At 37.8% G+C, this 24,976-nt stretch overlaps 1 protein-coding gene across 1 annotated transcript in view; it reads right to left on the bottom strand.

The window, feature by feature from the left end:
- Window positions 1-1,507: 1,507 nt before the first annotated feature.
- Window positions 1,508-24,976, bottom strand: part of TAPT1 (transmembrane anterior posterior transformation 1) — a 92,574-nt gene continuing 69,105 nt past the window's right edge. The window contains exons 11-16 of the mRNA XM_027770446.1: window positions 20,830-20,939; window positions 18,622-18,681; window positions 18,192-18,260; window positions 13,555-13,631; window positions 6,852-7,012; window positions 1,508-3,666 (exon numbers count right to left, since the gene is read on the bottom strand). Coding sequence (XP_027626247.1) covers window positions 3,437-3,666; window positions 6,852-7,012; window positions 13,555-13,631; window positions 18,192-18,260; window positions 18,622-18,681; window positions 20,830-20,939 — 707 coding nt within the window. The 3' untranslated portion in view covers window positions 1,508-3,436. The remainder of the gene's footprint in view (window positions 3,667-6,851; window positions 7,013-13,554; window positions 13,632-18,191; window positions 18,261-18,621; window positions 18,682-20,829; window positions 20,940-24,976) is intronic.

Raw genomic sequence — 24,976 nt, 5'->3', positions numbered from 1 at the left:
GAAAATGGGCAACTTAATTGTAGGGACAAAGTCTGGAGTTGAGTATTATATCCCAGAGTTCAATCTGGAAGATTGAACCTCAACAGAAACACAAGAAAGATTAAGTACATGAGACTGAGCTGATGAAACAGCATTCTTTACTTGACTAAAATATTGCTGCTTTTCTTCTAAGCTTTGTTGTCCGGTTTTAAGGATTTTTATCCTGTCTTGAGTTGTCAATAGATTCATGTACCTACTATTTGAACAGAATACTAACCTGTTTCTAGGATTTAAGTTTCAAGGAAATATCCTTACCAGTTCAAAACTGCTTGCCTTGAAACCATCAGCTGAACTTGCTATTGAAAGTAGTTAGATGAGATAGTGTAATAAGAGAGTGGAATAGGGCAGAGTGTTAGACATGGGGTAAAAAACATATATATATGAAAGTAGAAATGGAATATTATTGATAACATGCATTATTAAGCCACTATGCAGTATATTCTAGATGGGAAACCACATTTTGTATGTTGTGATGACGCTCAGGGAATGAATGTAAATTAATAAAAAAAAATTCAGAAGAAAAAAAAGCATTAAACATACTTAAAAAAATTCAGAAGAAAAAAAAGCATTAAAAATACCTATTTGATGACTGCAGTAAGCTATATAGCCCTAGGTAGGTGCTACTTTATAGTATGTTCATTCTATTCATTGAGGCTTATGCCTAAAATCAGACTTGTGTTCATGGATATGTATATATCAGCTGTGCTTGCTATTGAAAATATTTAGATTTATTAAGATATTTAGTGAAACAATAAAATGGGGGAGGCATAGAAAGCAACAATAGATACCAGACACAGTGTGGGAGGAGGGTGGGAGATGGCAGAGGGTGAGATAGGGAATCAAGGATGGGAAAAAAGGCAAAATATACAGAAAACAAGAAATGGAAAATGATTTGTTGACAATAACACATATGTTGATGTGCTTGATTGAGCCAATATACAGTGTATTCTCAATGGAAAAATCTCATTTTGTATGCTATAATGATTACAGTGAATGAATGTAAATAAACAAATAAAAAATATTAAAAAATATGTAAATACAAATACCTTAATTTGCTGACACATATTAAATGGTCTATGATCAAAGTCCTGCTTATTTTGTTCAAAGACAAAATTAAATATTTTGCTACCATTAAGTCTATAAGGGGGCCAGTAGATCGCACAGTGGTTAAGGTGCTTGACTTCCACATGGCTGATCGAAGTTCAGATCCTGGACCTGGCAACTTGCTTTCTTACTTGTCTCTCTCTGTCTCTCTCTGGTGGGCATGCACGCCCTGTGGCAAATTAAAAGTATATAAATTAATTTAATTAAGTAATTCTTAAAAAAAAAAAAAAAGACCAAAAAGGTAATTCAAGTTCAGACTGTACTATCACTTAGAAATTAGAAATCAATTCTTATTAGAGTAGGAAATCCACTCCACCAATACAGCAGTAAACATTATTAAAATAAATTCAGTGAATTTTTTAAAAAAGATTACAAAATTGAATTTATTGAGTTTCACACAAGATGCACTTATAAAATTAGTACTGAATGCCATTTTAACAGAAGAAATGAACATCATCCCAAACTCCCAAAAGCATTTGCTAGAAACTGAAAATCTTCAGAAAATGACAGCACAATAACAGAACAATTCACACAGAATTGAAAGATACACTGAACCATGTTCTTGCTCTGATCAGGGTTACGTTTGGCAAAGCTTTCCTCTAACTATTCCTATCCACTGAGAACATTATTCCTTTTGTTGATGAAAAGGGGATTAAAAAAAAATAACTCTACAATCGGGCACCACTGAAACAAACATTAAACGAGTTTTTATTTTTAACTTAAAATACTTCCTGGTTTCACAAAGGCATGTCTGTACAATTTCTTCAATGCCAATCTCCAGACTCCTTTAATTAATGCAACATATTAAAATTCACTTCTGTATTCCAAATGAAGAATCCAAAACATCAAAATTTGCATTGTATTTTGCCTTCTGCATATATATGCTTAAAAGTTCAACACAAGAGCTGAACTTCAAAATAACAGTTAACACTACCAGCTTCTGGAAAGTTCTGAAATCAGAAGTTATAAAATTTTTATAGAGATGCAGAGAGGATTCCCAAGATAAAATGAGGTGGAAAATAACTTGTTCTGTGATAGAGGCCACAAACTAGTAATTAAGTGGAAATGGAATCTTGATCGCAAACAAATCCAAAAGCACCCTTTGGTTGTTGTTCTCACCATCCATATACAAATGTCTCTCCACACCCAGGTAGCCATCAATGTGTCCCAAATGCCCCACTTACTTTTCCACACAGGTCCTCTGCCAAGATGGGCCTGCCCCATCCCAAGCACGTGTGCACCTGACAGTCACCTTCTCACACTTTTCTTTCCATAAAACACAGATCCACCCTAGAACAAGCATACCCACTGATCAGCACTAAAGCATTATATAAGCCTAGGTAAGATGGTATTGTCCAATCCACTTGGGATACTTACTTTAAAACTTTAAAAAAAAAAATCCACTTAAAGTTTTAAATTTTGTTCATTAATAATTTTTCAGCCTACTGAACAGCAAATCCTTTAGCTATAGTAATTTATGAAGTAACTAATTTTAAAATAAAACCTGTTAACTATACCTTAAAGTTAACACTGCTAATTTTTCAGTATAAAAAATGTCTTTTTGTCGGGAAACTTATCCACTGGATTAAACAATACACAGCTCACATTTGCTTTAAAGAATAAAGTGAAAATTATAAAACATTTTCTCAGTGATGTATAACCTTCATCAATTAATTTTTAAATAAACAAACTGGCTTAGTTCCCCTCCCCCCCTATAAAATGCTACTATTCATTATATCTTATTTAAGGTAGCCTTTTATTCTGATTAATTCAGATACAACTTCAAAGATTATTCTGGTGGTAAGAACATTTATCTTGACTTATGTTTAATAATTTTTTAATGCTTTGGCAGATGAAGTAAAGTTTGAAAACTGTCTGTGAAAACAGTATGAGACTAGAAAGGTAATATGATAAAAGCTTCACAGTTTTCCAGGTATATCCTTATACTGAAGAGGCCTTTAGGCAATATTGGACTTTTGGAAGCTCAGACTGACAAAGCAAAAGATTTTCACATTGCTTCCACCAGGTCCTGGAGGTGGCATGGCTGCCTGACCGAGCAGGAGGAAGTTTCCATAGTCCGTTAGGTTTCCCAGAGTCAAGGCCAGAGGTCGCTGCTGTTTCTGTGATCAGACCTTCAGCCAGACCACATTATTGGAAGAAAGATTTGCTTGCCAGTAATAATTTAAGTTTTAAAATAAATATTTAAGTGCCATTTTCAGCATCCATCCATTCTAGCAGTACACAGCATTTGCTGCCCCAGGACCTGAATCTTCAACACACAGAACCACAGAATTCAGTCAATGCGATTTCCACAAATTGTGAACCTGTCTATCTCTAACAAATCTTTCTTTGAGGATCTGTGCTTTAATTCAGAACTTTCCTGTATTATGTCCTTCTCATCACCATCTGGAGTTGTCAGAAACTGATCAGAATTGCTTGTCACAAGTAATGGTATGACATTTTCTTTCTGGTGAACGGGACGGCTGGTGACCGAAGCAGACAAGGTTTCTTCTGTGGACAGGCCTGTAAACATACAACCCACTGAGTTAGGAAAAAAAAAAAAAAAAAAAACTTCCCTTAATTTACAGTAAACATGAGTTTATCAATACAGCGAAACTGAATTGATAAAGTAATACATTATCCACACTTTCAGATAAAACAAATGATAACCAAACAGCATATAATATAAACAGCCATAATTTGCAATGAAACTCAGAGGCAACATCATTTTTGCTTGCTTATTCAAAATTTTACAGGAGGGAATATTATGTTGAATGCATCACACAAATGACATCAGCCAGTTTTGGAAAGATCAGAACTCCCATAATGCAACCTCTTCCGGTGTACAAATCTTCACACGACTGTTGTTGGATCTCAAAAATCAACATTAGCTCTTATACAATACATTGGGGAGTAGGTGAAGTAGACTCTAATTCATTCCTCCTCTTATCTGTAATCTGTATAGGTAGACTTAGTTTAGCTTCATCACCTCCAGGAAGTCCAAATCAGAGGTAAAAACAAACCAATGAATAAATTTCCCAATGTTTATTTTAGGTCACAGATCCCAGAGCCTGGACTCCAGACAGCTGGGCTGGGCCTAGATTCACCTATCTCTGAATCATACATTCAACCCTTATAAAAATAGCTTCCTTGAGGCAAAAACAACATGCTATAAAATGCCTGATGATTCCAAATTGCCCCACACTGCTGTCTTCTCTATCTTTTAGCATGTCATGAACCTGAGGTTGTATTGAGAGTGGACCCCCTTTTTCCACCCTGACTTCAACATTCTCCTGAATGTTCTCTAGCCTATGGTGTCCTGATAGTCTCCCATTCGGATAGTCCTCCAACATGCAAACACTCAGAGAGTCCTAAATGAACTCTCATCACATGACCCCTAATTAAATGGCTTTATATGGCAGTGTGTGTTTAAAGGTTTCACCCCCAACTATACTGGCTTCCTCCTTGGAAGCAATACTGACATTAATTAGGCATTTAATATGTATAAAATGAAACATACAAATTCACCACGAACTGTCTAGTTGAAATAAATGCAAGCATATTACTAATAGTATCTATCTCTTTTTTATAATAAAAAAATAATTACTTTCAAGCAATTATTCAAATTTTTATTTTCCTTTATCTTAGGGTCTTATAAAACATATACGATGATCATAGCTTATCCTTCAGACTACACTCTAGCCCAACTCATCTCATATCCTGCCTTTTTCTATAACAAATGCTACACTCTGGAAATAGTTGCTAGTTCTCTGGATGTTTTATTTTCACTCATGCTGGCCCTCTTCCTGAAGAGTCATTTCCACGGGATTTCACTTGGCCTTTTTCTTCTCATCCTTCAAGATTTAGTTCAGACACTGTACTTCCAGGAAGAGCCCCCCCCCCCTTTTTTTAAGAGGTTTTGCTCAAGGGCGCGTGCACTCGCCAGACAGACAGAGAGAGACAGAGAGACAGAAAGCGAGAAATCACCCCCCAGGGGAGATGGCCACACCACAGTCCCTTCTCCTCCATTCTCCTCTCGGGATCTTGGGCACGCACGCACATGCGCCCAGGGTGAGTTTAAGCCACTGGGTCCAGGACACGAACCGCGGTCGACTATGTGGGAGTCCAGCGACATAGCCATTACACTAACTGCTGGTCCCAGGAAGAGCCCCTCTTGAACTCTCCAAGTCATTTGCTCACCTGTCTGGTTATCCACTTGTGCTGTCTTCCCTGTCAGTGTGTAAGGCCCTGAAGGACATTATTCACCTTTATATCTCCAGCAGCTCCTATGTAGCCTAACACATAATTGTTCCATACATTTAAAAATTAGATGATGTAAACTGAAAGTTATGTGAACAAGTATCTCTGTGAACAGGGAACTGCCATCTACTAAGTTGTCAGGAAAGTCATGATGCATTTTTGCATAGACAAACATAGAAAAATATGTCATGACTTTCCAGGTGACTTAATAATTTAAATCAGCACCTTAGTTCTTCCTTCAAATCTTCTAGGCCAGACACCTGTAAACCACCCTGAAATCTTTCACTTTCTAATGCTGTACAACCTACTCATTAGCGAATCCTTTGATTAAAACTTCCATGTCCATCCAGAATCTGATCAGTTCTCCTCATCATACCTTTGCCCCTCTGCTCTGAGCCAACAGCTGCTTCCCTGGCCTCTGCCTATAGGCTCATCCTTCTTGAGTCTGTTTTCCACAAAGCTTGAGAATAAGCCTCTTAGAACATCACAAGCTTGTCCTGTCTCTTCTCTGCTGCAAGTCTGGCAGCACCCCACTTCAGACTCAGTGTCAAAGTCAAGGTCCTCACAATAGCCTGTGGGGTACTGGGTGATCCCTCAGACCCCTTCACTAGTCCCTTTCCCTGGAACTAGCCCATTCCAGTCATCTTACCATTGTTGCTCCTTGACATGCTTAGAACATGCCTGCTGTGGTGCCTATGCTGGGAGTACTGGGTCTCTGACTGTGTTCCCCTTGGAAGGCTGACTAGCATATACCCTAGGGCTCCACTTGGTGCCATCTCCACACAGGTGGGTAAGTGCCTCCAACTCTCCATCACTCTTCCCCTTCCCGATTTTACTTTCTCTATTGCTCCTACTGCTGGACAGTGCATATTTATGTCTCTTTTCCCTCTTCTTAACAAACTAGAAAAAGCTCCACTGAAACACAGACACTACCTTTTCCCTACTGCTGTATCCCCTGGACATGGCATGTAATAAGTACTAAATAGTCATCTACTGAGTAGTAAAGGAATACATGTAAAAACTCAGAACAGGGGCCAGCAAGATGGCATGGTGGTTAAGTTTCCCACAGGGTGGACTGTGATTCAAATCCTGGACCCGGTGGCATAAAAATCATGTTGAGTGCTTGTGTATGCATGCCTCAAATCCCAGGAGAATAATGGAGGAAAAGGGATTGTGGTCTGGCATACCCACTGTGGGGTGTTTTCTTACTTCTCTTCTTTGTCTCTATCCCAGAGCACATGCACCCTAAGGCAAAAACCTGGGGGGAAAAAAGTCACAGCATTGTGTTCCCTGTGTGAGAGACAAGATCTAAAACAGAATCATTAAAAAAAATCCCAAACAATGAAGTAAAGTGAAACCAGGTCTTGGGCTGAACTAAGATTTTTTTTTTATCAGGCAGAATTCAGACAATTAACTTTTTTGAAATCAATACAGGGAACCAAACATACCTTGAGAGGATTTACATTTGTTTTGTGATTTGCTGGATAGCTTGCCTGGAGTGCTGGTTGGGGGAGGATTGAACAGCTTTTCTTCCATTTTGGCTTCCTTCACATATTGGCATGATTTCCCCAATAGCACAATGCTATTCAGTATTTTCAGGGATATCAACCTAACACCGGAAACAAAATAGACAGCCACTGCTAGAATTAACCTAAACCACCATGAATGCTATCTACTTATGAGATGCTAATGAGCAGGTGGCAGGTGTGGTGAAGAATACAAGCCCTGGGGTCAGAGGATGGGGTGCAAGAGTTCCTTATGCAAAACCTGAGGTTCCTGAGGCTCTTTACCACAAGGGGAAACTTTGATAAGAATTATTATGAGAATTAATTCCTTAATTCTCATAATAAGAAATTACATTGGTCAGAAGTACTTCCTGGTACTAAATAATTTATTCTCTTGTTATAAAACAAATACACTTAGTACAGTCAGATGAACAAAAAGGAAAACAATGAGATAATGTGTAATTCCACTACCTGGTGATAACTGCGGTGACAATGGTATATATCATTGCTCCAGCATTTGCCCTGTGTGTACATCTATTCGTACTTTCTTGCTGTATAGAGTGGCATCTGTCTTACAAGTCAACAGAAGTGGAGTCAGGAGCCAAAGCACTGATGGTGGGGTCAAGCGCCTGAGCTGTCCTTACTCCACTGCTTAGACCAGGATAGACGTGGGCAGGATACTCCGTCAGCTGACCCAAAAAGGAAATGATCCAGCAGGGTACTTGGCACAAAGAAGTAATAAGCAATTTTGTTACTTTATTATTGTTGCTATTTATATCATGGGTATTTTTCCATATAAATTAATGCTTTTCAGTGACATTATTTCAAATGAGTTTTTAATATTTCACTATATGGGCTATCATATAACAAAATCCCAAATAGCCCTTATATCTGAATATTTAGATTATTTCCAATATTTTGCTTCTATTAATAAGTTTCAGATTAAGCTAGCAAGTGGCATAGTGGTTAAGGTACTGAATCCCACATGGCCAACTCTGCAGTTGGAGTCCCAGACACAGTAGCTTGAAAAACACACCCAGTGAGTTTGCATGCCCCAAATCCTGGCAATGGAAGAGCAGGGATGGTAGCATGACCATCCCTCTGGTAGAAGATTTCTCACTTTTCCTTTTTCTCTCTCTCCAACTAGCACATGTACCCTATGGCAAAAGAAATCTAAAACAAACAATGGTTCAAATTAAGAAAACTTATGTTAAATCTGTATTTCTTTAAGATGAACTCCTGGATCCGTATAAATTACATTAAGTAGAATTTCTGATAAGTATATAGCCATATATATATATTTATATTTTCTGTTTTTCTATGCAAAAATGCAACATGACTTTTCTGAGAACCATATATATACTTAAGATATCCGATATAAATCTGGCAAAAAAAATTCATTTTTATTCTGGGGGAGAGAGGTTTTTGCTATAGGGTGCATGTGCTCGCCAGAAAGACAGAGAGACACAGAGACAGAAAGCGAGAAATCACTCCCCGAGGGGTGATGGCCACACCGCAATCCCTTCTGCTCCATTCTCCTCTCGGGATCTTGGGCACACATGCGCCTGGCATGAGTTTAAGCCACCAGGTCTGGGACTCAAATCACAGTGACTACATGGGAGTCCACTGACATAGCCATTATGCCTACTGCTGGTCTCAAATCTGGCAAAAAAATTCTGGGAAAAAAACCAAACAAACTGACATTAGTATCTTCTCATATATCGTGGGTATTACATAAGTGACGTATGAACAAGGACCTCAATGCCAATTTCAGAGCAAGTAAAGAAATTAATTGCTGTGTTTATGCCTGAGATGAAATCTCAGCAATAACATGAACTTACAAGTCAGAGAAGAGGAGTGTGAGGAGAGCCCAAGGTCAAAGCAAGAAACAAACATGATTTCCCTCACAGAACTTAGCCTCTACACTGTGAGAGCTAAGTATGTAAACACTGAAGATAGCATACCTCACATGTAGATCCACTTCTGCAAACACCCTCTGAAAGCATAACCCTTCAAATTTATTCCCAGCCCTTAAACTCTTTGCTCATCTCCTTGCACTGCTTTCTCAACACAACCTAGGAGATGGCTAGTAGGCATTCCAAACTTACCAACTCCAAACCACAGTTCCGGATTCCAACCTAAATACTCACCCTGCCACCAACCAAAGTCTATTTCTCTCACAGGCTTCCTTGCCCACTACAGTAAATGGCAACTCCATTACCCTACAAACTGCATACTCAATTCTTCTAATTTCCTCATACCCTACAGCTCATCAATTCATTAGTAAGTCCTGTGCAGCACTACCTTCAAAATGTACACTCAGCTGACAAACTCTGAGTGTACGTTCTGTTAGCATTTCAATTCTGGCCTTAGTCACCTCTCCCTGGGATGATAGCTTCTTGACTCAATCTGACCATTGCTTCTCTTCTTGTCACATCTAGTCTACTTTCCACATGGCAGCCTAAGTGGCCCTTGCAAAAAACCTGTTGGTTCTTAATCACCCCCACCAGTGGTCTCCCTTCCATCAGGGCCCTTCATGTGGCCTGCTAGGCCCTTCATGGCCATCCTCTCATGTGCACCATAGGGACTGCTGTGCTACAGCTGTTGTGGTCCTACTGCTCTTCCCAACAGGTCATGTCCTTGGATCCCCTGTACTGTTCACTGAGCCTGCTGTTCTCCCATGTGTCTGCATGCTCCTTTCCCTTATTCTACTCTAGTCTCTTCTGAGTTACCAACTCACCAGACAGGCTACCCAGCCTACTCTTTCTGTGGTTCTCCATCACTTTATAGTAATAGGCCTCCTTTCTAATGCTTACTACCAACAGTCACCTTAGAGCTATTTGTTTTCTGTTATGTAGCACACCAAGGCCATCATGTGTCTGTATCTCCCTAGCTGATCCCTATACCATCCTAGGAACAGTGTCTGACACCTGACCACAGCTCCTTGAGGAGTGCTGAAGGAACTTTAAGGGCAGAGGCTGGCAAGTGTCCATCCACAGCCCTCCAGACTAAGACTGGAGGGAGAGAAACTGAAACGTAGTGTGATAGGGAAAAACCACAACAGTGTATGTCAGAAGGTCCAGTGAGATTCCTGGGTATGGTGAAGTTGAAGAATAAAGAAGGCTTCACAGACAAGGTGGTTTTGGGAAAGTTTTTTGAGAGAGGAGAAGGTAATGTGGATTTTACTCTGAGACAAGGATGACTAGGATAGATAAGGAGGCTAGAAAGGTCAGTGAGTATATTTGGCTAGACTATCCAGGTGAAGTGGAAGGGGAGTAAGAAAGAGGTAATACTGCCAGGAAGGGATACTAGAATTTTAACCAATTCAGATTAAAGCATATATTGGAGCTGATTGATAAACACAGCATAATGTTAAGAGCTTTGAGGGGAAGGGGTAACATTTGTACCAGAAATGGAGTCTTGTTCTTTTTTGTTGTTGTTTTTCTCTTTTTTTGGGGGAGAGGTTTTTGCTATAGGGTGTGTGCGCTTGCCAGACAGACAGAGAGAGACAGAGAGATAGAAAGCAGGAAATCACCCCCCAGGGAGGATGGCCATGCCACAATCCCTTCTCCTCCATTCTCCTCTTAGGATCTTGGGCACGCACGCACACATGCCCAGCGTGAGTTTAAGCCACCGGGTCTGGGACTCGAACCGTGGTCAACTACATGGGAGTCCAGCGACATAGCCATTACACTAACTGCTGGTCCCCGAGAGTCTTGTTCTTTAATGTTACCTTAATATGTTGGGTATGCAAAAATGCATCATGACTTTTCCAACAACCCAACAGTGAAGGATTTATGTGCTCATTCAAATGGAAAATAGGAAATGGTATGTAACATATTCAAAATTACATCTTGTTGTAGGTGACACTGAAATTAACCATGTAGCCTGCACCCAGCTCTGAAGGGCAAGTCTGGAGAAGGCACTTGCAGGTGCTGGAAGCACATTCGCAACTCATCATGCTCAAGAATAAACAGAAAGTGCAGACAATAAGAAGTGATTGCTCTCATCCTACTTTGACAGAAGCTTTCTGAGCATCTGCCACATGTCAGACAGGATGTGTGGCACCAGGTAAAATACTGTAAAAAACACACTCAGAACATGAGAGGGACACCATAGATGTCTCTGCAAAACCAAAGCTCTCCCTGGGGAAGATTCCTAGTGAACTTATGGCTGAAATTCATACAGGCTGATCCTGTCTCCCTTTCTTCCCTCTTGAGTTGTTCAGATATGATGCCTCTCACACCAGTACCCCTGAAGTCTATGTCCTGAAGCACCCTACATCAAGTGAGTGGAGGGACTGGCTTCGCAGCAGTCTTTCTTAGTACAATTTATACTTTATTTATTTATTTTTTCATAGAGGTTTTGCTACGGGGCGTGTGCACTCACCACAAAGACAGAGAGAGACAGAGACAGAAAGCGAGAAACCACCTCCCCCAGAGGGGATGGCCATGCTGCAATCCCTTCTCTTCCATACTCCTCTTGGGATCTTGGGCACGCACACATATGCACCCAGTGTGAGTTTAAGCCACCGGGTCTGGGACTTGAACCACAGTCGACTACATGTGAGTCCAGCGACATAGCCATTACGCCAAGTGCTGGTCCCTTAGTACAATTTATTGTAAAGGTATCATCAATTTGCTTCTTGAAAAAACTAACGATAGCAAACTTTCATGCTGTTATGTCTCTTGTTTCACTTACTACTGTTTGCCTTCCCAACCAGAATGTAACCTACATAAGACCAACAAACTCACAGATAAGGTTCAGGCAAGAGCAGGCAGGAATAACACGCTCTGTATCATCTTTAGGTTTGTATGACATGGAGATGGAGTGTGCTAAATATTATAGGTGGTAAATATAAATAGAAGGTTAAAAATCTTTTTAAACATAGAAAATTTCTGATTAAAATCGTAGACATTTTTTCATAAGAGAAAATGTGGGTGAAAGCTACGTCTTAAATGAAAAGGACTAACTAAGTATAAGACTTCACTAAAGATTAAAATAAAATCTAATATTTCTCATATGTTATTCTCATTTTTTGAGCTATTTTCTCAGTCTTCATGGTGGATTTTTCTAGTCTTCTGAGATTCTGTCTTCTACATCTGAGATTCGATCTTCTATATGATCTAGTATGCTTTTGTACTTTTGAGGGAGGTTTTGGCTTCCTGTATTAAAGCCTTCATCTCTAACAATTCCATTTGATTCTTTTTCCAACTCAAGAAAATCTTCTCCAAGACACATTATAGCCAGATTGACCAGAACCACAGACAAAGACAAGATAATAAGATTGGCAAGAGAGAAACGTCAAGATATCTACAACAGCTTTCCCATCAGGCTAACAGTGGACCTCTCATCATTAACAATGTGAGCAAGGAAAGAATAGGAAAATATATTCAAAGTGTTAAGTGAAAAACAATTTCAACCAAGAATACTATTCCTGGGAAGAAAAGACAAGAACATTCTCTAATAAACAAAATCTGAAAGAATTTACCAACACTAGACCAGCTCTTCAAGAAGTTCTGAAGGGAGTGCTATATCAGGAAAACTAAATACACACAGAAATAAGAATTCAGAAACAACCAAGAAAATGGCCAACTTAATAGTACGGACAAACCCGGAGTTGAATGTTATCTTCCAGAATTTAAATGAAAAGATCAGACCACAACAGAAGATAAAGTACATGAGACTGAACTGGTGAAACAGAATTTTATGACTTTTGACTAAAACATTACTGATTTTCTCTGCTTTGTTTTGTAGATTTAAGGATTTTTGTCTTCTCTCAAGCTGTCAATAGGTTCATATACCTACTGTATGAACAGAATCCTAACCTGTTTCCTGGCTTTAAGCCTTAAGCAAAATTCTCTTAACATCTTTTGATTTTGATTAATAAAGCTAAAATTACCTTTCTTGAAATTAAAAATATATTAAAAATACCTATTTAATAGCCACAGTAAGCTAGACAGCATCAGCTAGGTGCTACTTTATAGTATATTAATTCTACTCATATATTCATTCTACTCACATAGTTTCACGCCTAAAGTCAGAAATGTATTCATATATCAGCTGAACTTGTTACTGAAAGTAGTTAGATTAATTAAGATCTTTTGTGACTCAATAAAATGTGAGGGGGGAAGAAGGAATGGAAAGCAACTGTAGATACCACAGACAGTATGGGAGGAGGGTAGAGAATGGCAGAGGGTGAGAAATGGGGGGGTGGCAGAAAAAATATATTATTTTTATATATATGTGCATGTGTGTTATATACATATATGAAACAAGAAATGGAAAATTACTTGTTGATGATAACCTGTATGATTAAGCCACCATACAGTGATTTCTGGATGGGAAATCACATTTCATATGCTGTGCAGATGCTCAGTGAATGAATGTAAAATAAATTTAAAATAAAATAATAAAAAATTAATAAAAAATAAAATCTAAAGTTCTATTAGTAATACTACTACCAAATAGCGGTACAGTTAATTTAACCAAGTCACAAATATACTTGGAGGTACCAGCTATTAGTCAAGGGAGCCCCTGCCATAGAGTGAGACGGGTCTGATTGGGGTACTAATAATTTCCATTACATCATGCATTTATAGTTTACCATACAATTAAAACCATATTTGAGAATAGTTAATCTTACCCAAAATAGAAGAGTATGACACAGGCATAAGACAGGATTCCTTGCACTTTAATTGAGCTTGTTACAACTCTGATGAGCTAGCCAGAAATAAAGCAAAACAACAGAAACACAACATCAAAACATACAACCACAGAATTATTAGTTAATGTTTAAATAATAATTTTTTCCATGCTGATGTTAATGACCTTTGTCTACATTCAAAAAGACAGTTCTAGATTTGTCAATTGTAAAGCCTCCTGTGGTAGATTTGGGCTTATTTATCACAATCCAGGATGCCTATGGCTAATGCAACAATTCAACTGTTGCTAACTCTCTAGAGTCAGACACTAATTATGTTCATGAAGGAAACATTTATTTGTACCTAACAAGTACAGCTGATTAAAACAATCAACTGAATTTTACAATGAAAATGTGGAAGGTAGAAATTAATTCATCTTGCTAAATGTGTCCCTACCAGAGATTCTGGGTTGTCAGAAAAGCCATGATGCATTTGTTTCCATGTTCTTCTATGCAAAAATGCATCGTGACTTTTCTGACAACCCAAGAGAACTACTGATGGGTACTTTCCTTATTCCTGCTCTTTTTCTCTGTTCCCTTTTCTTTGAGTCTTTAAGAACCCAATAACTTAGAGGAAAGAGAACCTTAGAAGGTTTATATTATTTTTAAAAACTAAACATTTAAAAATTTATAAATAAATTAACAACTGGAAAATTTCTGTCACTTTTGAACAGTTATTTTTATTTATTTATTTATTTATTTATTTATTTATTTATGCTTAACTCACAGAAATACAGGAGTAATAGTATCATTTTTAGACACCTGCTGAATAAATTTGGAGGGATCAGTCAAGGGAAAATACACATTATGGATGTACCCATGTATCAAGGGGTTGGAAAAGCAGAGAAAAGAACTGGCCTTATGTGGTAAGGTCAAGTTACAGAGTTTCTTCTTTTTAGAGAGATTTTTGCTATAGGGCGCGTGCACTCATCAGAGAGACAGATAGTGAGAAATCACCCCCCAGCGGGATGGCCACTCCACAGTCGCCTTCTCCCCTGCTCTCCTCTTGGGATTTTGGGCACATGTGCACATGTGCCCAGCGTGAGCTTCAAGCCGCCACATCTAGGACTTGAACCACAGTTAGTCATGTGGGAGTCTAGTGACATAACCATTATGCCATCTGTTAGTCCCAAGTTACAGGGTTTCTTAAACATAATAGCACACAGTTGAAAAGATATTGTAAAAAGTGCTTTTAATAAAACAATTTGGAAGTAGGGTGAATGGGTTGTCATGTATTCAATAAAGTTTCACTATGAGTGAACCGACATGGAAACCCTCAACTAATCTACAATCCCTTAATAGGCAAATGCTGTTGTACAGACATTGGCAACAGAAGCTAACAGGATTCTATTATTTTGTTCATTAATATGAAAGGCAAACCAATAATCATGAGTTTAAAACTTAACTGACTTCGGGAACCAGCAGTTAGCGTAATGGCTATGTCGCTGGACTCCCACATAGTTGACCACGGTTCGTGTCCTGGACCCGGTGGCTTAAAAAAAACTCACGCCGGGCGCGTGTGCGTGCGTGCCCAAGATCCCGAGAGGAGAATGGAGGAGAAGGGACTGCGGCGTGACCATCCCCCCTGGGGGGTGATTTCTCGCTTTCTGTCTCTATGTCTCTCTCTGTCTGTCTGGCGAGCGCACATGCCCTACAGTAAAAATCTCTCTCTAAAAAAAAAAAAAAACTTAACTGACTTCATTTTTATTTATTTATTTATTTATTTTAGGTTTTTGCTACATGGCATGTGCACTGACCAGAGAGACAGAGACAGTGAAAGGAAAAGTGAGAAATCAGCTCCCAGAGGGGATGGCCCTTCTCCTTCCCTCTCCTCTTAGGATTTTGGGTATGCATGCACACATACCTGGCACAAGTTTCAAGCCCCCAGGTCCAGGACTTGAACTGCGGCCATGGGGGAGTCCAGTACCTTAACCATCACATGCCACCTGCTGGCCCCCTGATTTCATTTTTAATCTATTTTTTTATCAGATAACTTTCAAAATATATGCCCAAAGTCTAAATGCATGAAACTTAAATACTGGGTTGTTAGAAAAGTCATGATGCAATTTTGCATAGAAAATACATGATTTCTGGGACCAGCGGTTAGCGTAACAGCTATGTTACTGAACTCCCATGGGGACGACCGCAGTTCGAGTCCCGGACACAGGGGCTTAAACTGACGCTGGGCGCGTGTGTGTGCGTGCCCAAGATCCTGAGAGGTGAATGAAGGAGAAGGGATTGCAGCGTGGCCATCCCCCTGGGGGGATGATTTTCGCTTTCTATCTTTCTGGCGAGCGCCTGCGCCCTACAGCAAAAAATCTCTCTCTCAAAAAAAAGAAAAAAACAAAAAACATATGATTTCTCTTCCTTTTTTCAGATGTGAATTCATTTTACAACTCAAGGACAATGTTTAGAAAGAAATACTGTCATCCTGTGGCTTACATAATGTGGCTTACATAATTAACTTCCTTTTGGGGTCAGGAGACTAATATACAAAGTACTCATGCTGGGAAAATAATTTTGTATGCTATAAAGATGTACAGTGATTGGATCTAAAAAAAAGAAAGAGAGAGGCAAAAATAAAGAAGGAAAAAAGTCTTAAAAAATAAGAAGGAATTAACTTCATTACTGTGGCCTTGGGACAGTCCTGAAGGCTCTCAGATGTCTGTTGTAGCTATACCACCATTTTGAAGTTCTGTGAGAAAAGTACTGCAAAAGATATGCAGATTTTTTAATAACTATATAATCCCCTTTCAGAAGGCAGAAGTGCAGGTTTTCCAGAAGTGTTCTGCTAATCAATTATTAAGTGTAAATCTTTTGATATAATAACCATAAAAACTAAAGAACTGAAAATTTAAATGACTGAATTAAAAAACATTAACTATCTGTAAGTTTTCTGGCAAGTAAGTTACTTGATGAAGAAGTAATTTACTATTTGGCAAAGCAGGGCCATATTTAAGTCCAACTATTTAACTAATCCTTGTTAAAAAAAATAATTTAGGGGGCTGGTAGGTGACATGGTGGCTAAGAATGCTGTCCTCCCATATAGCTGACTGTGGTTCAAGTCCTGGACCTGGCGGCTTGCTTCTCCCATTCTCTCCCTCCCTCTCTTTCTCTTACTCTGGCCCTCTCTGGTCAAATTCTAAAAAAAAGTAAATAAAAAAATAAAGTTACATAAAATAATTCTTTAAAAAAAAATTGGTCAGGTAATCTAGGTTTATACTCACACTATATATATCATGCTTCTAGTTGTAGAAAACAAACAAAATTTAAACTTTTTTTCTATTACTCTTTTTTTTTTTTTTTGAGAGGTTTTTGCTATAGGGCACGTGCGCTCACCAGACAGACAGAGAGAGCCAGAGAGACAGAAAGTGAGAAATCACCCCTCAGGGGGGATGGCCACGCCGCAATCCCTTCTCCTCCGTTCTCCTCTCAGGATCTTGGGCACGCATGCACATGCGCCTGGCTTGAGTTTAAGCTACCGGGTCCGGGACTCAAACCGTGGTCGATTACGTGGGAGTCCAGCGACATAGCCATTACGCTAACTGCTGGTCCCATCTAGTACTCTTATATCTTTAATGAATAATTTTATTATTTAAAATCCTCCATGTTCTAAAATTTTATGAGTTCCTTTTCCCAAGCAAAAGAAAGCTATATTACTATATAACAAATCATTAACTCTTTAGGATATACATGATATCTGGAATGTCAAACTGAAATTTAAATAATATTAAACCTATTAAGCATTAATCATCTAAATAAAAAAGGAAAGTTGGTCTAAACCACAGTTGATAGGATGAACAGACAATTTTTTTACACATGTCTTGGCTGATTAGAACTAGTCTGGGACCTGGTGGCTTGCTTTCTTGCTTTCTGTTTCTCTCTCTCTGTCTCTGTCTGGTCCAATTAAAAAATAATAACAACAAATAGAATTAAAAAAGTAAATAATTCTTTTAAAAATATATATGATAGTTTTTGAGTATAAAATAACAGTAGAAATTTTCACTAAAAATTTTGAAAAAAAATAAAAGTAGTAATTACAGTGAATATAAAATATGTCTTCATTTGGGCATACCATAATTTATTTACGCTATTTCGCTTGCAAATTTTTACTACCATAAATGCTATAACAATGCATAGCCTTGTCTATAAATCATTGTGTGTTCTTTATAACTGTTTCTTTAGAATGAGCTCCTAGAACTGGAACTACTAAATCAAAGCATATTGTCAAACAGCCCTCTAGAAACACTGGATTAACTTACCCTACTATCAGTATGTATTACAGTCATGCCTATCACCAGGAATTACTATTAAAAAAGAAAAATTTTTGCCAAATGAAGAATTAAAAAAGAATACTATCATTTTTAGAAAATCTGTTTACATAAAGCAGTTCCTTAATATTATGTATTTGATGGCTCAAAATCCAAAAGGATAATGTTATAATTTAAAATTTTCTTCCAAGTAATTTCTCATTGATTATCAGAGCAAGTCCTTTTAAAACAAAGTTACTGATAATCCATTTTTAATATTCTATGCTAATAGCTATCTTAATATAAAAACAAAAGAAAGTATAGACTTACTAAAACAGCTAGTGGGAGAGGAATAAACCCCATCCTCCTCGCTACGGAGTCACTGTAATCAGTATATGCCTGGCAGACAAGGGAGAAAAGAATTAGTTATAAGGGATTAAAACAGTATTTAAGAAGTACTATTCACTCATTACCAATAAAGGTTCTAAAGGGGTGAGACTATAAACAAGAAGAGAAACTGCACATATTATATAATTTAGTAAGATGACTTGGAAATCTAAATGTTCACAGTTTAAATACAAAGTTGGATATCTGTAATAATGCTGAAAAAAAAAAACCATATACAATATGAAGTAGTATTATTAACCTGCTGAGAGTATAGATAAGTAGAATGCTTATGCACCTTCCTTAACTCATATTCTATGCTAACCTAAAGCACTGTTCCCTTAGCTTCAGACTAGGCCTTTAACACAGTGCTCACATTTTTCTGTCGGCTGCTTACGAGGTCAAAAGCAAGGCTGGCTCTGTACTCACTGTAGACCTAAAACAGATGAGAATAAAGTATTAAGTAATATAATACAAACTGTGATGTAGAGAGAGTCAGACTTTGTAGGTAAAAATGCTTAATAATTAATCAGGAACAAATACTAATAACCAAGTGCACACCTACAGTTACAGTTTCTCTATTTGTTTTCACATAGTATAGGTGAAAGAGCCTTTAAAGCTTTCTCTTCAAAGAGATGATAATGATCCTAAATTTAGAATGTGGGGAACAGCTATTCTTTTAGTAGTGTAACATATTTCTGAAATTTCAAACTGAATGAAGAGTTAAAAAATTATTATTACTGTATAATATAGATATGGATGCTGGGAAGATATAAAACTGAGTTAGGAAACTGGTTATGAAGGCACTTTTAAATTGTCATTTCCACTAAAAATTTCAACAAGTATCTGAATCAAACCTGTTTAGTTTTGACTTCAGATCCTGAGAAAATGACCCCAAGAATTATTCTGCATTGAGAAAGCTGAAAGAGTAAAAGGTGAAGTTAGAGTAGTTTCTGTGTGTGTGTGTGTGTGAGAGAGTGAGCAGGTGGCAGGGGCGGATGGGATACATTTTAAATTCCAAGACTCATAGTGGATTGGATGCCTGCAACTGCAGACAGTACTGGATCCTATATAGACTATGTTTTTTCTTATACATAAACACTAGGATAAAGTTTAACTCATAAATTAAGTATGGTGAGAGCTTAATAAAAACTAATGATAAAATAGAACAACTGTAACAACAGATGTAATAAAAGTTATGTGAATTTGGTCACTCCCACAAAAGACCTTTACTGTACTGTAGTTCTATGGTAAATGAACTACAGAAAGTATTATGTAGTCCACACATAAGGGCAATACTAGTGTTTTACAAAAAAATGCAAAATCATATTTTCTTCAAGTATATTAAAGCAATCAGAAACTCAATCAAATAATCAAATTGTAGATGTGCAATTGCATTTGGCTTAAATCGTTATCTTTTGAAATAAAACAAGTATCAGAATAAGACTGTTTATGAAAAATACAACCAAATAAGCTCTAGGAAAGTACTGTAGTATTCATTTTGTAATTGAGGTCGGAATAAGAAACACACTAGGGAACATTTTAATTTTTTTTTTATTGGGTTGTTGGAAAAGTTATGATGGATTTTTACACCGAAAAATATAGCAGAAAAAAATAACATGACTTTTCTGATGACCCAATATATACAATGAGCCTATAGAATATTTGGTTATAACAGAAAATAAGTCTCTCATAATTTTATCAAATGCTTGCACTAGAAAAACATAAGGCTCTTGCTTTCTGTATTTTTAGAAACCTACACATAATCATAGAACAAAAAAGATTAATTTTAAATATTAATATTTATAAAACCAAGCCAGAGAGAAAGGTTTTTATAATCAAATTTTAAAAAAAGAAACAATGTGACTTTTTCAAATCTAAATGAATAGATTATGAAAAATATTAACAGCTTGTAATGATTTTGAATTTGTAACCTCAATTATTGGCCAATTTATACTTCCACTCAAAATTATAATTCTAGGATTGTTGCTATGCAATTGGACCCACCCAGGAGGCCCCCAGTGTGTACCCCAGGACCTTCCTTTGCAAGCCAGGTGTGTTTTCAAGCCCATGATCTGGGCTGGCTAAGTCAGCTTGGGGTGAAGTGTGGCATGAAGACCCTACTGGGTGGTGGCCCCACCCCCAGCTTTTTCTTTCATGGAAGAAATAAATAAAACTTAAAAAAAAAATCTTTTAATAAAGTATTTTTTTCTTCAGAGAGACAGATTTTTGCTATAGGTTGTATGCGCTTGCCAGAGAGACAGAGAGAGAGAGAGAGACAGAAAACAAGAAATCACCCCCTCGGGGGGGATGGCCACGCCACAATCCCTTCTCCTCCACTCTCCTTTCAGGATGTTGGACATACCTGCACATGTGTCTGGCCTGAGTTTCAAGTCTCCAGGTCTGGGACTAAAACCACAGTCAGACAAGTGGAAGTCCAGCAATATAACCATAATGCCACCTATAGCCCCTAAAGTGATAATTCTTAGAGACTTAAAATTACACTGTTAATGCTAAAGGGCTAATAACCTATTATGTTCCTAAATGCAAACTTCAATGTTGACTTGATTAATAAAGTACATACATCTGCAGTAATGTCATTGAACTTGGTGATAAAGGCATGTTTTACAATATCCACAGCAATTTCTGAAGCGATCACCATACAGACGTCTGGAAATAACACCCAGAGATGATCTATAAAGTATGGAAAAAGGAGAAACAATTAAATCTCATTTTAAAAAATGTTTAGATTAATTTTACATTATATATTAAGTTCCCATCATGATGTATACAATTTGTTTTTCAACAGAAAACTTTACATTTTTGTCTGTTAAAGGTTTCTTCCATTTGTACTTCACACTTACCCTCTACCAACCACTCTCAACCTTCATTGTATATAAATACAGTAAATAATACATAGTTCATAGCATATAAATCTCTTATTTATTTATTTTTTTTGGAGAGTTTTTTCTTTTTTTTTTTGCTAAAGGGCGCGTGTGCTCGCCAGCCAGACAGAGACAGAGAGACAGAAAGCACCCCCCAGGGGGGATGGCCATGCTGCAATCCCTTCTCCTCCATTCTCCTCCCGGGATATTGGGCACACATGCACACGCACTCGGTGTGAGTTTCAAGCTACCAGGTCCAGGACGCGAACCGCGGTCGACTACATGGGAGTCCAGCCATTACGCTAACTGCTGGTCCCAAAATCTCTGAATATGAACAGAATTGTTATCACAGGGTACCACAGAAATCTGCAATCTCTACAGAGCACAAATATTATCAATTGATTACAGAGATAGAATAAGCTATTCTATTAATTTCAACCTTTATCTAAGAGCTATACTTTCTCAAGGTAAAGGTTTTGTTGTTGTTGTTTAGGTTTTTACCATAGAGCTTTTGTGTTTGCCAGAGAGAGAGAGACAGAGACAGAGAGAGGCTAAGTGAGAAATCACCCCCTGGGGGGATGGCCACACCGCAATCCCTGCTCCTCCATTCTTCTTTCAGGATTTTGGCACACATGCACATGTGCCCAATAGGATGTTCAAGTCACCAGATTCAGGACTCAAATGGCAGTAGACTATGTGGGAATCTAGCACCTTGAACATCACGCCTCCTGCTGGCCCCATTAGAGGACATTTTTTTCTTTTTCTTATTTTTTGAGAGGTTTTTGCTATAGGGTGAGTGTGCTCACCAGAAAGACGGAGAGACAGAAAGTGAGAAATCACCCCTGGGGTGGATGGCCACACCACAATCCCTTCTCTTTCATTCTTCCCTCGGGATCTTGGGCGGGCACACATGCACGTGTACTCGCATGAGTTTAAAGCACCGGGTCTGGGACTTGAACCATGGTAGACTACATGGGAGTCCAGTGACATAGCCATTAAGCTAATTGCTGGTCCCAAAGGACATTTTTTTCAACAAATATTTATTCAATACTTTCTATGAGGAGACTCAAAAAGTTCATGGAAAAGTAGTTAGCATACATTTATTTTGGTATAAAAGTACTTTCAAAATCCATGTTTTTTCACAATGCACATTTTCCACGGGCCTTTTGAAGACAACACATATGTACTATGCACCACAATATGCATGGGTTACCTGGTGGGCAGGGATCCCACCTTTATGGAGCTTATACACTGGTTGGACAACTAGGTGAAGCAGGTTTGTCAGGAAATTCCTTTATTATATAGCTGTTTCCAAATGATTATAAATTAGTAATATACATGTTGAAGTCAACGGAGCAGTTTTTTCCCTCCTTGACCATTATGACTTAAAGATACTGATGAGTCATCTATTTCATTGTAACAGATATAACTTGTTAAATTTGCTCACCTCTACAATTAATTCAATACGAAGTACCTGATTAAAAAAAAATCTATAGACAAACTCCTAAGACTTTAAAGAAAGATACAAGCGTTGGACAGAGCAGGAAAAAGACGGAGAACAATGCTGACAAGGATCTGTGGTAACTCAAGACCTGGGTGGCTAGAAGGCAGGGTCATCCCTGCAGCTCTTTTGACTCTAGCCTTCATCCCATTGAGGTTTGAAAATGAGGGGTAACTTACCAAAGATAAACTGTGTCACTATTGTATAACCTTGTGCAAGTTTCTTAATTATTTAAATTCTAGTCTTCTCATACAAAATAAAGATAATAATACTGTGTACACTCCACTGTGAGTGAGAATTAAATAAGTTAATGGTGAACAGCAATGTGCCTGGCATACAAAAATGACTACTTTTATTTTTATATTTTTATTGATTCTAGGACCTTAGGACAAGCTGCCATAAATGGCATTTTGGTTAAGAAAAAGAAAATTTTCAAAAGTTAAAAAAAAGGTGAAAGAATGATGAATTCATATAAAGAAATCGCTCTTCTTCATCTATTATCTGCCAAAGTAGGATAAAGAAGGCTTATGATAATTTGTTTCAAGTACAGAGCAGACTCTGTAGCACAGCAGTAATGGTGTTATCCTAAAAAATCCAGACCCCATTGGCAACTGCAGTTTGAGTCCCCAGCCCAGTCACTCTGCTGAGACCATATGCAAATGTTCAAGATTCAATGGGCTAGAGGATTGGAAGGAGGAGATCCTAACAAGACCAGAGCCTGTGGAGGGTACTCCTTTCTATCTCTGCTTCTCTCACTCTCATTTATGCAATACATATACTTTACCAATCATAAATAAAGAAAACACAAATTTTAAAGTAACAGGACAAATGAGAATATGACTTCAACCATCTAGCTGTCAGGATGTTTAGGGATTATATGCCTTTTGACATAACAATTCCCCCTTTGGGACTACTAATCTGATGTGGACTCTGCTGGAACCAGGCACACATGTTCACTCTGGCTTTATACATGACCTGTCAGCTGCCTTAGTTATAAACAATGTTACTACCACTCAGCAAAAGGATCCAAATATACAAAGAATCTAGGCATTTGTGTGCAGGGAGATGCTTTCCTGCTACAAGTCAGATAGTCTTCGGATATATACGATTTGAACTAAAGTCACTCTAAGATATATCATTTGATCTTACTTTTTTTTTTTTTTTTTTGGAGAGGGTTTTTTTTTTTTTAAATTTCATTTTCTTTAATACATTCAATCACTTTGTTTAGCTTACAAAGTAAGTATTTCAGTATGTGAACATTTCTCCCTAGTCCAGTTGATAAAACTATAAAATATCTTCAACAGATAATATCACATTTCTTTGTCCCATTAAAGCTTTTGCTTTCGTATTTTTCTTCTGAATGTCCTTCCTTAGGCCCTACTCTTCCACACATACTATATCTGGCATTTACACCCATTTACTGTGTTTGTATATCATTCAGTCAATCAGTTTCAGTCATAGAGTGCGGATACTTGGTATATATTAAGTGGGGACAATGTCTCTCCTTCATAGCCTGGCTATTCACTCAGCAGTAAATCTTCCATATTCTTCCACTTTCTGTCAAAAGCCAGGTTTTTTAAAAATTTTTTTTTAATTTTAATTTTTTTATGGCTGAATAGTATTCCATAGACTATATGTGCCCCAGTTTTTCAATCCATTCATCTGTTCGGGGGCATTTGGGTTGGTTCCGTATCTTAGCAATTGTAAATAGTGCCGCAATAAACATCAATGTGCAGGTACTTTTCAGTTTAAGAATTCTTCTGTCCATTGGGTAGATACCAAGGAGTGGGGTTGCTGGATCATATGGTAGTTCTACTTGTAGATTTTTGAGGAATTTCCAAATTGTTTACCACAGTAGCTGGACTCAATTACATTCATACCAGCAGTGTAAGAGTTCTCCTTCACCACAACCCCACCAACACTTATCATTTTTTTTGTTTTAATCTTAGACATTCTGACTGGGGATAGGTGGTATCTCATTGTTGTTTTGATCTGCATTTCTCTTACAATGAGGGATGTTGAGCAATTTTTCATATCCCTTTTGGCTATTCATATGTCATCTTTAGAGAGAGGATTTTTCATTGCATTGTCCTATCTTTTAAATAGGGTTGATTATCTTTTTTCAGAACAGCTGCTTGAATTCCTTGTGAATTCTGGTTATAAGTCCAATATCTGACACATAGTTTACAAAAATATCTTCCTATTCTGAGGCTGTCTATTCACACTAATTACTGTGTCTTTTGCCATGCAGAAACTTCTTAGTCTGATGTAAACCCACTTGTCTATTTGGGGAATTATTGACTGTGCTTTGAGGGTCTGATTTAAGAAGCCTTTCCCTAAACCAT

The sequence above is a fragment of the Tupaia chinensis genome, unplaced genomic scaffold (genome assembly GCF_000334495.1).
Source record: "Tupaia chinensis unplaced genomic scaffold, TupChi_1.0 Scaffold000138_1, whole genome shotgun sequence".
NCBI lineage: Eukaryota > Metazoa > Chordata > Mammalia > Scandentia > Tupaiidae > Tupaia > Tupaia belangeri.
This window is presented reverse-complemented; position numbering and strand designations above follow the sequence as displayed.